Source organism: Vicia villosa, unplaced genomic scaffold, assembly GCF_029867415.1.
Source record: "Vicia villosa cultivar HV-30 ecotype Madison, WI unplaced genomic scaffold, Vvil1.0 ctg.000133F_1_1, whole genome shotgun sequence".
Taxonomy (NCBI): domain Eukaryota; kingdom Viridiplantae; phylum Streptophyta; class Magnoliopsida; order Fabales; family Fabaceae; genus Vicia; species Vicia villosa.
In genome coordinates this window covers 168,757-182,468 of record NW_026705027.1, presented here as the reverse complement: position 1 = coordinate 182,468, position 13,712 = coordinate 168,757, and the positions used below count along the sequence as shown (strand labels likewise).

At 35.9% G+C, this 13,712-nt stretch overlaps 3 protein-coding genes across 3 annotated transcripts; 2 read left to right on the top strand and 1 right to left on the bottom strand.

The window, feature by feature from the left end:
• The first annotated feature begins 1,117 nt into the window (after positions 1-1,117).
• Positions 1,118-2,019, top strand: LOC131624524 (uncharacterized). The gene is made up of 2 exons (XM_058895481.1): positions 1,118-1,452; positions 1,611-2,019. The coding sequence occupies exons 1-2, from the start codon at positions 1,118-1,120 to the stop codon at positions 2,017-2,019; spliced, it is 744 nt and encodes a 247-aa protein (XP_058751464.1).
• Positions 2,020-7,551: 5,532 nt separating this feature from the next.
• Positions 7,552-8,088, top strand: LOC131624523 (uncharacterized mitochondrial protein AtMg01250-like). The gene has a single exon (XM_058895479.1). The coding sequence runs from the start codon at positions 7,552-7,554 to the stop codon at positions 8,086-8,088; it is 537 nt and encodes a 178-aa protein (XP_058751462.1).
• Positions 8,089-10,367: 2,279 nt separating this feature from the next.
• Positions 10,368-12,609, bottom strand: LOC131624522 (probable WRKY transcription factor 31). Its single transcript, XM_058895478.1, has 5 exons — positions 12,370-12,609; positions 12,125-12,229; positions 11,349-11,915; positions 11,143-11,256; positions 10,368-10,649 (listed from the first exon to the last, which is right to left on the bottom strand). The coding sequence occupies exons 1-5, from the start codon at positions 12,607-12,609 to the stop codon at positions 10,368-10,370; spliced, it is 1,308 nt and encodes a 435-aa protein (XP_058751461.1).
• Positions 12,610-13,712: the final 1,103 nt, after the last annotated feature.

Genomic DNA, 13,712 nt, shown 5'->3' with positions numbered 1-13,712 from the left:
ATCTCAAAATTAAAGAGAATATGTTGATCCAAAAATCTAGAATGAAATGGTTGAATGATGGTGATTCAAACTCTAAGTTCTTTCATAGAGTTTTGAAAGCTAGAAGGAATAGAAATCGTATTGGCTCTTTGTTGACGGATAAAGGGGAGGTGGACTCGGTGGAGGAAGTTAAGGGGGAGGTTTTCTATCATTTTCAAAAGAAATTTTCGGGGGGAGAGAATGGGAGGCCGGGTTTGGGAGGATTGGTTTTTTCTTCTTTGTCTCTTGAAGAGCGTTCTTCCCTTGAAAGTCCTTTTTCGGAGACCGAGATTAAAGAGGCAATTTGGAATTGCGAGGGATCGAAAAGTCCGGGTCCGGTTATTCTTTCATGTTCATTAAGAAGTGTTGGGAGATTATTAAGGTGGATTTTATTAATTGTTTCATGTGTTTTCATCATGATGCTTTGTTGTCAAAGGCTATTACCTCCTCTTTTTTTACTTTGGTTCCTAAGTCTCCAAATTCGTTGGGATTGGATGACTTTAGACCTATTTGTTTGGTGGGTTGCATCTATAAAGCTATTTCTAAGTTATTGGCTTCTAGACTTAAAAGTGTGTTGCATTCGGTGATCTCCGATTGCCAAACCGCTTTTGTTCCGGGTAGACAATTATTGGATGGGGTTTTGGTGGCGAATGAGGTGGTGAATTTGGCGAAAAAGGAAAGGAATAGTTGTCTCCTTTTTAAGGTAAATTTTGAAAAAGCCTACAATAATGTTTCTTGGGACTTCCTTAGATATATGATGAGAAAGATGGGTTTTGGAGGAAACAGGTTGAGATGGATGGAGACTTTAATTTTCTCTAGTAAAATGTCGATTTTGGTTAACGGTAGCCCTACAAAGGAGTTTGCGGTGGAGAAAGGATTAAGGCAAGGGGATCCCTTATCTCCTTTTCTTTTTCTCATTGTGGCGGAGGCTTTAAAAGGGTTGGTGAGTAAAGTGGTGGAAAATGGGGATTATGTTGGTTTCACGGTAAAGAGAGAGTGTTGCGTAGATGTTCTCCAATTCGTGGACGATACCCTTTTGATAGGAGAGGGTTGTTGAAGGCAAGTTTGGATTTTCAAGGCTATCTTAAGAGCTTTCGAAATGGTGTCGGGTCTTGGGATAAACCATCACAAGAGCAAGATTATTGGTATTAATGTTAGTGATAAATTTTTGGATATAGCTTCTAACTTTTTATCTTGTAGGAGGGAGGAAAATCATTTCACCTTTCTTGGCATTCCTATTGGGAAGAATCCTCGTTGTATGTCTTCTTGGAATAATGTCTTGAACAAAATTAAGCCTCGCCTTTTAAATTGGAAGGTGCGTTCTTTAAGCTTTGGTTGTAGATTGACTCTCCTTAAGCCCGTTCTTTGTAGCCTTTCTATTTTCATGCTTTCTTTTTACAAGGCTCCTTTGAAAGTTGTGAAGGAAATTACGAGGTTGCAAAGTAATTTTCTTTTGGGGGGGGGGGGGGGTCGATAGATAGAAGAAAAATTCATTGGGTTAGTTGGAGGAATGTGTGTCTTCCTAAGGAGAAGGATGGGCTATGTTTGAGAAGGATTTGCGATTTTAATTTTGCTCTCCTTAACAAATGGAGGTGGAGGATTCTTGGAGGGTCTGAAGCCCTTTGGTATAAAGTGTTGAAAGCGAGGTATGGTGACATTAATCTTCATGTTATTACTAATGGTGGGAATAGCAAAGGGGCTTCAAATTCCTTGTGGTGGAAAGATATTATGTCCTTCGAGAAAATTTACAACGTAGATATTTTTGCTAATAATTGTTCTTTTAAAATCGGTAATGGTTTTACTTCTTCGTTTTGGCATACAAATTCGAAGGAGGATAAGTGTATTAAGGAGTTATTCCTGGTTGTCTATAATCTCTCCAATCTTAAGCATGTAGCGGTCGCGGGGATGGATGGTTGGGTGAATGGTTTGTGGGAGTGGGGGATTTCGGTAATGCAGAGGCTAATAGATTGGAGGATGTTTCGGTTGCGGTTCAGCATCTAAGATCCTTCATAGGATCGGTCCGCCCGGTCTCGGCGGGTAAAGACGCGGTGGGGTGGGCGGCGGAAGCGAATATGAGGTTTTCCGTGAAAAGTTGTTACTATTTTTCTAATGATTTTCATGTTCCTTTTGGTCCCGAATTGGAGTTTTTTAATTCTTTTGGTTGTCTTTGGAAGTTGGAGGTGCCCCAAAATATTTAAGCTTTTGGTTGGAGGTGCTTTCTCAACCGTTTGCCAACAAAGGATCTTCTTCTTCGTAGAGGTATTTCTTTTGATAACTCTTTTGCTTGTGTTTATTGTGGGTTGGAGAGAGAATCTTTGAACCATCTTTTGCTTATCTGCTTTGATTTGGAAGGAGATAGCTATTTGGTAAGGCTTTGTTGATTTCTTTTATGAAGGTTGTATTATGGGTAGCTTCATGAAGGGGTATGGTTTTTGTAAATCTAAGAAGGTGAACCCCGGTAAAGAAGGAACTATTTGGTTGTCTATATGTTGGTCTATTTGGAAGCTTAGAAATGGGATTATTTTCCGGAATGATTCTTGGAGTATTTCTGATACCGTTTGGAGAATTAAGGCTCTCATTTGGAGGTGGTCTTACATAGGGAAAATTACCCGCACCAATTATAACTTTTATGAATTTAGCAATGATCCTTTGCTTTTTCTTAAGTTGTATTTGGTGGTTAATTTTCTTTCAGGTTATAATCTTCTTCGGACCTTTTGTAATCATTTGTAGAACTTTTGGTTCTTTAATATATTTCTTGATTAAAAAAAAATTCATATCTGACAACAACTATCAATTGTCCCTTAAATTTGATATCACTTTTTAAATATTGCCATATTTGCCTACAACCTGAAATTGTTCTCTAAACTGAATTCTTTTTTAATAAAATCATAGCAGATGTACAAGGTATTTAGTCTCATTTATATGGTAATAGTTCGCAAATTCACCACTTTATCATCTAACCACGTCATATCAGAAAAAAATAGGAAAATAAATTATTTGCAATGTCATCAAATAGAAGTTTATAGAGGTCAAATCCGTAAAACAAAAATCAAATCTCTAATAGAAAAATTGATTATAGAATAAATTTTTTAATTATGTTTGTTCTACGAGTTTAGCAAAAACCCGTTGTTTTACTAAAGTTAAGTTCTATTTGGTGTGTAATTTTCTTTGTTGGATTTTGTTTGCCTCTTTGTATCTGAGTTCCTAGAACTTTCGTTCTATTCTAATGAAACTTGCTTAAAAAAGAAGATCAGGCTTTTTAATAATCCATGCTTTTTAATAATTTGAACATATCCCTTAAGAGTTCTCTTAACAGCTTTTTGATGCTTAGTTGCACACTCAATAAACATAGAACAAGAATAGCAAGTTAACTATTAAAATGAGAGAAGTTTATTAACTTGTAATGCTTTATATGATTATTTTTGCCTTGTGAAAACTTTGAGTTAGTCATATTTTCTTCAACATCTACACCACATTGGACTCCATTTAGATATGGAGCATGGCTACATTTATATGTACAAGAAAGGCTTTGGATCTCAACCTATTTATAAATGGAAAGAAAATAAATTATAAAGATCATAAATTCCACATTAAAATTTGCAAAATTAATAATCCACAGACCTTGATACCACGTACCTCTGCATGTGTTTTCCTAAATATATAACTTGTTTTCTTTCTCAAAGATGTTATATTTTTTGAAATATAAATAAAATCTCACAACATAATTTCTAGTGGCTTCTTAAATGGTGACTAAAATAATAACTTCTATGGGATAGAAGCTTGAAATGCATCAATGCTTCTAATATGCTCAGGTCCATTTAAGTCCCTTACAATCCAATGTTCAATGATCCTTAAACCATTCTTTAAGACTTGTATTTTCTTTTCTAAATCACAAATGAAATCAAATGCTAATGAACTCATATATGTCACAGGCTTTTACACCTGACCTGTCATCGCATGTTCACCTTCGCTTAGGATAACATCACAGTGGAAATTATCAATAAAAATGCAATATAAACTCATATATGTCTCAAATCAATTACTTCAATAAACTGAACGACAAATAAGATAAAGCCTCTACAAAATAAAAAAGCATTAAATATCAAGAGTATAATACTGTAAATAACATCAACAAACGAAAGGCTTTGCTTCAAGACTTCAACAGAGATCTTGGATAGATGGAAGAAAGCCTATATTTGTGAGGTGTTATATCCAGGAGAATCTTACAACATTCAAACGCATATGGAGATGGAAGGTTTTTTCTCCATAAAAGTTCATCCTTTGGGCGCTAACCTGTGTGTGTTGGAGGAGATGGAGGAAGGAATAATCAAGGAACTTTTAGAAGAAGGTATATGGTGGTGGAAGCAATGGTTCAAAAACATTAGACCATGGAAAACAAATGACGTTGATTCGGAGAGAGTTATGTGGGTGAGGCTGCATAGAGTGCCATGTCATGCTTGGTGCAGTGAGTTCTTTGAGAAAATTGCTAACCTTTTGGGAAACTTCATTTGTGTTGATGATAACACTAGTGCTGCTATAAATCTGGACATTGCAAGGATAATGGTGAGGGTTCCTTTTAACATTGTGTTAAAGGAACAGATGGTTGTTACAATAGATGGAGAAGTCTTTCATTTGGTGCTCCGCGAAGACACTTATGGATGAGTTAGGATTCTAGAGAAGAAACTTGAAGCATCTAACGGTGATTCAAATTCCTCTTCCGAATACGATTTGGAAACCATTGGGGCAACCTCAGAGATCGAAGTTAATGATTTTCAAGAAGAGAAGGAGCAACATGAAGGGTTCGAAGTTCAGGTGGCCGGTAAGGAGAAGGGTACGGAAGGGGTGAAATGGTCCGGCGAAGCTAAGGTTTCTTCTCACGGCTAGCCCTTTGCTAGATCAGCCGTCGTTCAGTCTGAGCAGAGAAGTTGATGGGGTTCCTAGGGAAAATAATTTTCTTGATCTAGAGTCAGCCACTTTAGAGATAGGCTCATCTTTTGATAAAGCCATACCTGCTATTCTTGAGTTAAAAAAGAAGGAAATGGACAATCAGATCCTTTTTCATGAAAGTTCGTCTGCTAATTCCTTTTCAAGGGTGCAATATTCGAGGTGTGGAGGAACTTTTGAGCAGGGTAGTGGGGTCATGAAATCTGCAAGCTTTTTTGATAATTATTCAAAACAGAGAGAAACGTGTGGGGATAAAAATTTGGATGACGTGGAAAGAACGTGGGTGGGCAATAATGTTTTGAGAAAAAAACCTATATTCAAATCCTTAAATGGGCTGGGAAGGTCCAGTGGAAGTGGAGCGTGCAAGCCCAATAAGAAAAAGAAATATTCAGCCGTAAAGTCCAAAGCAATTCTGAAGCCTGTTTCTCTTGCGAAGGATGCTGCTAACCAGGTTTTATCTCTCAAACCCCCTCTCTGCGGAAGTACCAATTTGATTATTCCTAGCGACTGTATCGAATCTCCGGTTTTTGATTCTCAGCCTGTTGAATCAGATATAGTCAAATGCAATACTAGAACTCTCTCTAATTTTGGAAGTTGTGGGAACGATAGGTTGAATTTGGAAGTTGACAAGTTAGGGGTCGTTCAATTTCACAGTGGGAATACTGGTAAGAACAACTCTGTGGTTGTATTGTCAAGGGGAAGTAATTGTAATGAAGGTAGGAAGAGGACACTAAATTGTTTCAAATGATAGTGGGAAGTTTTAACATAAGGGGGGGAGGTAGTCTCAATAAAAGAAAGAAAATCAGAAGTTTAATAACAAGAGGGAGGGCTGATTTTTTTCTCTTACAGGAAACAAAATTGAAAGAGGTTAGTGAGGCGCTGGTTAAAAGTTTGTGGGGAGACGAAGATATGGCTTTTTCTTTTTCAGCATCGGAAGGTTCACTGGTGGTTTACTGTCAATATGGAAAACTCAAACTGTTTCAGTCGAGGCAAGTTTTTCGGGGCCGGGTTACCTAGGTACAAAAGTTATGTGGAAAGGAGAATACTTTATGTGGTTAATATCTATTCCGATTGTGTTATGTCTCAGAAACGAATGTTATGGAACCGGTTGCTCGAGCTAAAAAATAAATTCCAAGACGGAGAATGGATAATAGCGGGAGATTTTAATGCGGTTAAAAAGAGGAGTTAGAGATGTGGTAGCTCTTCTAGATATGCCAATGCCAAATGGAGAGAGTTTTCAAATTTCATTGAAGATACGGGTCTTGTTGATGTGCCTTGCAAGGGTAAGAGATTCTCTTGGTTTAGTGGAGATGAAAAGTCGAAGAGTAGAATCGATAGATTTCTTATTTCCAACAATATTATATCATCTTGGGGGTGGTTGGTCAATGGATTGGAATGAGAGATATTTCCGATCATTGTCCGGTGTGGTTGATGGTGGAAAAGGAGGATTGGGGTCCAAAACCTTTCAAGTTCAATAATGAATGGTTTAATGACAAGAATTTCTTTGATTTTGTTAAGAAGGAGTGGGAGGGAATTAAAGTTCAAGGGAGGGGAGATTTTGTGTTGAAGGAAAAATTTCGTTTGATTAAAGAAAGATTGAAGTGGTGGGAAAAAAATATTTTTGGAAAAATTGACTAGGAGATAGAGGAGAGTGTGAAAGATTTAAACAAATGGGATGATAGGGAGGTGTGGGATGAAGAGATTCATTTGAACAAAGTGAAGGCATCAAAGAACATATGGTTCAATCTTAAACTCAAGGAGAACATGTTGATTCAAAAAAGTAGGTTGAGGTGGTTGAATGATGGGGATGATAATAATAGGTACTTCCATAACACGGTGAAGGAAAGAAGGCGCATGAACCACATTTTCTTGGTAGACTCTAATGAAGGGGTTGTTGCTTCGGTTAATGAGGTGAAGGATAGGGTGAAGAATCATTTCGAATGCAAGTATAAGGAGGAGTGTTTTGAAAGACCTCTTTTGGAAGGTGTTGCAATTAGATATTTGAATGAGGACCATTCTTGTTCTTTAGAGGCTCCTTTTACTATAGAAGAAATAAGGGAGGCGGTTTGGAGTTGTGATGGCAATAAGAGCATGGGACCGGATGGTATATCGCTTCTTTTTGTCAAGAAATGTTGGTCTTTTTTAAAAGACGATGTTTTTGCTTGTTTCAAGAGTTTCTTTTCCGGAGCGGCGTTGTCTAAGTGTATAACTTCATCTTTCATTGCCCTTATTCCTAAGAGTGACAATCCTTTAGTTTTAGATGATTATCATCCTATTTGCCTTGTCGGATGTATTCATAAAATTGTTTCTAAAGTCTTGGCTAGTAGGATCAAGAAGGTTCTTCCTCACATCATTTCTAGCTCTCAAAATGCTTTTGTTCCGGGGAGACAAATGATGGACGGTGTGGTCATTGCAAACGAGTTAGTTGACTTTGTTAGTAAGGAAAGAAAATAATGTCTTCTTTTCAAGGTCGATTTTGAAAAAGCATACGACAAAGTAAGTTGGAACTTTCTTAGGTACATGTTGAGAAAGATGGGGTTCGGGGACTTATGGATAAAGTGGATGGAAGCGCTTGTCTTCACTAGCAAGATGTCGGTGTTAGTGAATGGTAGCCCAATGAAAGAATTCATGGTGGAAAAGGGTCTTCGTCAAGGAGATCCTATATCTCCTTTCCTTTTTGTTATAGTGGCGGAAGGATTGAAGGCTTTGGTCGGAAGAGCGGTTGTTAATGGGGATTTTGTTGGGTTTAATGTCAATGGAAAGTGTTTCATTGACATTCTCCAATTCGCCGATGATACGCTTCTAATTGGAGACGGAAGTTGGAAGCATCTTTGGGCTATTAAGGCGGTGTTGCGGAGCTTTGAATTAGTCTCGGGTCTTAGGATTAACTACCACAAGAGCAAATTGATTGGTGTCAACATTAATTCGCACTTCATGGGAGTTGCTACTAATTTTCTTAATTGTAGGGAGGAAGCGAAAGAGTTCAAGTTTCTCGGTATTCTTATTGGTGCAAATCCAAGAAGGATCTCTACTTGGAATCCTCTTTTGAACAAGGTTAGGAGGAAATTGAATTCGTGGAAAGGTCGGTGGCTTAGTTTTGGTGGGAGGATTACTCTTATAAAATAAATCTTAAGTAGTATGGCGATTTTCACTCTCTCTTTTTACAAGGCTCCTAAGAAAGTGATAGCGGAGATTAATAGAATTCAAAGCAAATTCTTATGGGGAGGGGTAGATGAAAAAAGGAAAGTGCATTGGGTTAATTGGAACGACTTGTGTCTACCGATGAAGAAAGGCGGTCTCGGATTTAGAAGGTTGGATCTTTTTAATAAAGCACTTCTTTTGAAATGGCATTGGAGGATTTTTGGAGCATCTAAGGACTTATGGTATAGAATGCTCAAAGCGCGTTATGAAGATGTGAATATTAGATTGAATGATGATGAAAATCCGAGTGTTAAGACGGGAAGAAAGACTTCGGTGTGGTGGGCGGATTTAATCACGTTGGGGAAAGATCTTCCGGAGAATTTTTTTACTAACCATTTTCTTTTTCAGGTGGGAGACGGGTACTCTATTTCATTTTGGAAACCCCATTGGTTGGAGGGCGGCTCTTTAAAAGATCTATTTGCGAATCTTTTTAATTATTCTGTGTTGCAAGATGTTTCTATTGGCGCCATGGGTGGGTGGAATAATGAGGAATGGCTTTGGGGAGACTTAGGCATCCATATTGGGCATGCTCACAATCAGCACATGGGGCTAAATGAAGACTTCGAACATGCTGCAGTTTCTTTTCCTAATGCTCAGCATAATGTAGACACATTTTTCACTGATGCAGCTGCAAGTTCTGCATCGGCCCAGCTCAGAAATGCAGCTTCTGTTACTACGGCCAGCACTGCTTTTGTTCTGACGGAGTTAAACGGAAGGACTGCTCACGGCCAGCAGCTCTAGAGTCTTCTTTCCGCTCTCTCCGCGGCTGAGCTGACAGCTTCTAAATCGGATGTCGCTGTTTGGAAGCTGGCAGAAGACGGCATTTTCACGGTATCATCCTGTTACCTTTCTCTTTGCAAAGATTCGATTCCTTATGGCCCGGTGAATAGATATGATTCTGCTTTTAAGGAAATTTGGAAGGTTGATGTAACATTGAAAGTGAGGTTTTTTGGTTGGAGATGCTTCCTCAATAAAGTTCCAACAAAAGACTCACTTTGGCGCAAAGGTATTCTTTCTAATACTTCGAATCTTGATTGTGTGTTCTGTGATAATTGCAACGAATCTAATCTTCACTCTTTCCTCTTCTGTCGGAATGCCGGGATTGTTTGGAGAGAAATTGCCGAGTGGATTGGGATACCGTTTAAGTTAGGAGTAGATTTAAAAGATAGCTTTTTGACTTGGAGTTCCTTATGTCGTGCGAAGAGAGTCAAAAGTAGTAAAACAGGTACGGTTTGGTTAGCTACATTGTGGAATCTTTGGTTACGAAGGAACGGCATAGTCTTTAACGACGGTACTTGGAATTCGAGGGATGTCGTTTGGAGTTGTAAAGCGCTCGTTTGGAGATGGTCGTTCATAGGGAAAATTACTCATTCCAATTATAACTTTTATGAGTTTAGCAATAACCCATTGTTTTACTTATGCTAGGTTCCAATCGGTTTGTAATTTTGTTATTCGGCCCTTTTGTGGGATGTAATCTCGAATCTTTTTTATTAATATATCTCTTGCTTTCAAAAAAAAAAAACAAACGAAAATATAAACGAAATCGGCTCTGAGAGAAACCGGAACGAGAACGTGAACGGTTTTAAAACAAGAAGAAGAGTAATTTTGGCTTTAAGAGAAATTGATTTCGATTCCTGACTTCAAAACATGAATAGATGGATTTCACCTGAGAGAAATTGATTTCGATTCGTGACTTTGAAACATTAATAAGAACGATTTCAACTTTAAGAGAAATCAAATCCAATTCAAAGAAAAATCAAATTTTAGTTTCTCATGGTGGAAAACAAATTTTGAATTTAGAGAAACCAATTTTGATTAAGGAAATATATATATATAATTCACATGTAAGAGAAAAGAGAGAAATAATAAACAGATAAAACTTATATGTCACAAATCTGCAGCAAGCATGTAAATAATCAAGGAAAAAATAGAGTACGATGAAAAAAAAATATATCTTGTTTTCTAATTGATACTATAAAAATGAGTAGTTAAATTTATTTTATTAAGATTAAATGAATCTAATTGTTCTCTCATTATTCATCGATGTTAATGATTTTTCCTTGTGTTTGTGTTTATTATAACTTGATCTTTAATTTCAAGACTGATTGAAAAACACTCTTTAATCTCAATCTAGGATAAGTTATATATTGAATGTTATTTTGTTGAATAGGATAAATTATTTGTTGAGGCAAAGGAACTTGTAACTATTTTTGAGGCATTTGGAGTTGTAGAGGATTTGGAGTTTGTGTAAAGTCAAGTGTTATAGACCGAAATGGTGCAGAAGTTGAGATAGTTGCGAGACTTGTAGAACCAGGAATAGTTGCATTTGTTGTTTCATCTTTGCTTGAAGTTGATTCTAAAAGAAGCATTCTTACAGCGGCAGCAGTTGTTTGTGCCATTCCCATGGCTTCTGGTGGTAAAGTATGGTTATGATAGCCTTCATATGTTGTGATTACCACTTTTTTGTCTTTAGCACACATTTGTACCTGTAAATGTTATTTACAATGCATAAAAAACTTTTGTATACACATGCTTAAAAGTTTATCCACCAATAAGTTTTTTATACTGACATCTCAACTCACGATCTTACGAGATATGAGTCATCTTTATACGAAAATTTTAATAACTTTGGTTGCTAGTTTATAAAGATTTTAATAATCAACCTAACTAGCTACTACATTCGAGCATGGAAGCAATATCCTTGAAAGATGAAACACATCCAGTTAATATTACTATTAGTCATATTCAACCTAGTGAAATGCATGTCATGTCAATAATTGATGTTATTAATTGTGTAAGTAGTCTTAAATTACAGCTAATTGAGCACATATATATGAAGTTAATGACTAAATACAAAATTTTAATAAATACTATCTCACAATTTAGGCAACAATTAGAAATTTTAATGTCTATGCGACTGCTATGGAATTGAGGTTCTCATGCATTAATTATGTTTGAATCATAAAGGAGAAAGCCTACCTGTTTTCTAACTGGGCAACCCCTAACCATGCTGCACCTATAATAAGCACGAGGACTCGGCTCTCCTTTCACTATTTTTTGTCCATACTTCCTCCACTTGCATCCATCAGAAACCTAATAAATAACAACAAGTTCTCGTTACAAAATTGTATAGATTAAAAATTATTGCAACTTGCAATTTAAAACTACATTTTTGACATATTTACCATGATTCCATCTGATCTGGTTCTAATAGAAACTCTTGCTCTCGTCATGATTGCAGCAACATCAATTGAATCATCATTAACAAAGTTTGGAGCATAGTTTAGAGGACTCGGCCTTTGAAATCTCTCAGCATGACCAGCAAGTTTATCCCCTCTTGTAGTCCCTTTACCATAGTCATTATTTTCTTCATCACTAATATTTCCATTCTTAGTTAGGACTAACTCCTTGGATGCAGCTCTAATGTTTTTCTCCTGTTGGGATTTCAATCGATCAGAACTTTTTGTTCTTGAAGAGGGTTCAGGATCCATCTCAGTATCAGCATTAATAGCCAATCTAGACTCCAAAAAATCTCTTGAAACCGATGCTCCAGCGTTCTCAAATTTCCTTTTCTTTTCAAGTTTTCCATCAGATCCTTCTTGTCGTTCAACTTGTTCGGCCTTCTTGTCCTGCTTCACTTTCTCAAAACGTATTTGCAAGCTATTATAATCTGTTTGAAGCTGATCAAGCATGAAACTCAATCGACGATTCTCCATTTTCATTCGAGCAAGTTTGCCTCGAAGAACAGCCATCTAAAAAACAGTTCATAGATTTCAAACATCATCACATAAAACATTCAATTGTGTCTCTTAAACCATAATTGCACCCGCAATGTAACCACATCAAAACTACTATTGAAACGTCATCGAAGACATTTTACGCAATATAATGATTTCCAGGGTTACTACAACACAACCACAATTTAAACTATGTATTAATATAATCATAAACTTTAATTTACCTCATTCTTAGTGTTTTTGTCATCGTATTTAGATTTCATGTCATCATCATCTTGGTCACTAGAATCATTGGTAACAACAAGATTCTGATCAAGACCACTGCCAATCTATTAAATTAAAATAATTACAAATTAACCTGATGTTAAATTATTGAGATAATAAATCAAAAAGCTTTAAAACTTCCTAACAATTTATTACAATACACAAATAATTACAAAAATGGACTATTGAATTATGAATCACTCACGTTAAGTTTGAAATCCAGCAAAGACGGTATGTTGATATTATCAATGTCAAGGACAGAGGGAGCAGCAGTAGAGGCAGATGGAGAGACAACAACCTTATTATCATTATTATTGTTGTAAATCTTAAAGAAATCAATCTCGGTTAATATTTGATGATTATTTTGGAAAGCAGTCACAGTGTGTGAAAGTGAAGAACCCATGTTGTTGTTTGTAGGACTTTGTTTCAACTTAGGATTATTCATATCTTCAGTGAAAGTGAAAGAGTTGAGAGGGGGAGAGAGGGGTTTCAAAGAAATGAATTCATTTGGCTATAAAACGGGGGAGTTTTAGGCTTGAGAGTGAGAAAATATCATTGAGCAAAGTCATAACCGTTATCTAGAATAGGAAACCACTGGTAAATAATAATAAAGTAAGGATCATGCTAACATGTGCCCTAAGGGTACTATAAATAAAAAAAAGTTAAATGTAATTAAATGCAATAAAGTCATATTTAAAGTTTCGATACATTTATTTTCTAATGGTGACTAGTCAAAGATTAGTCAAGTGTTGACTCGTGAAATAAAGAATAATGTTTTTAATAAGGTAATTTAAAATACAAATAGATTAATTCTTTCTATGGACATTTTCTTTGGTCAACTAAATTTTTTTTATTAAATGAATTAATTTAATATTTTTTGTATATTTAAATTTTCTATGAATACTTTATTTATTAGAAACTCAATTTCATGAGTATTGATGTTTTATTGGGCATTGGCCCACTATTCATACAATACATTTTTCCAACTCGAGAATTTAAGATGCCACCATATAAGTTATATCTGGCATATTTTAAATTCAATGAAAAGATCATTATAATCTTATTCAAAAATTCCACAATTTTTATAAATTTACATTTTCAAACCATAAATTTGAAATTTTTTGAGCGATATTGACGTTCCACAATCTTTAAAAATAGCAAGTAAAATACCGGATATATTTGACGTTCATACTTGAAATTCTATGAAAAAGTTTAGTAGGATATTGGAATTTTTGAAATTTCCGAGAGATTTTCATAGGGATTTCAGAAATTTAGATTAATCTTATCGGAAATTATGAAGTTTTCGGTAGTTCAATTTATTTTAACTCTCACTCATCTTACCGAAAATTCTCTTGCAAATCAACTAATCCACATTCAATAAAAAGTATTCTTAACTCGCAATCAATCAATGTCTCTTCACATGGGAAAATTTCTTACGTTAGGGTTTGTTCTTGTTGGATTTTATGGCTAGGAATATATTCTATCTCAAAATTTAAGTCTTATGTTGTTGTCTTGTTTTCTAGTTTCATTTTCATAAGCAAAATAAAC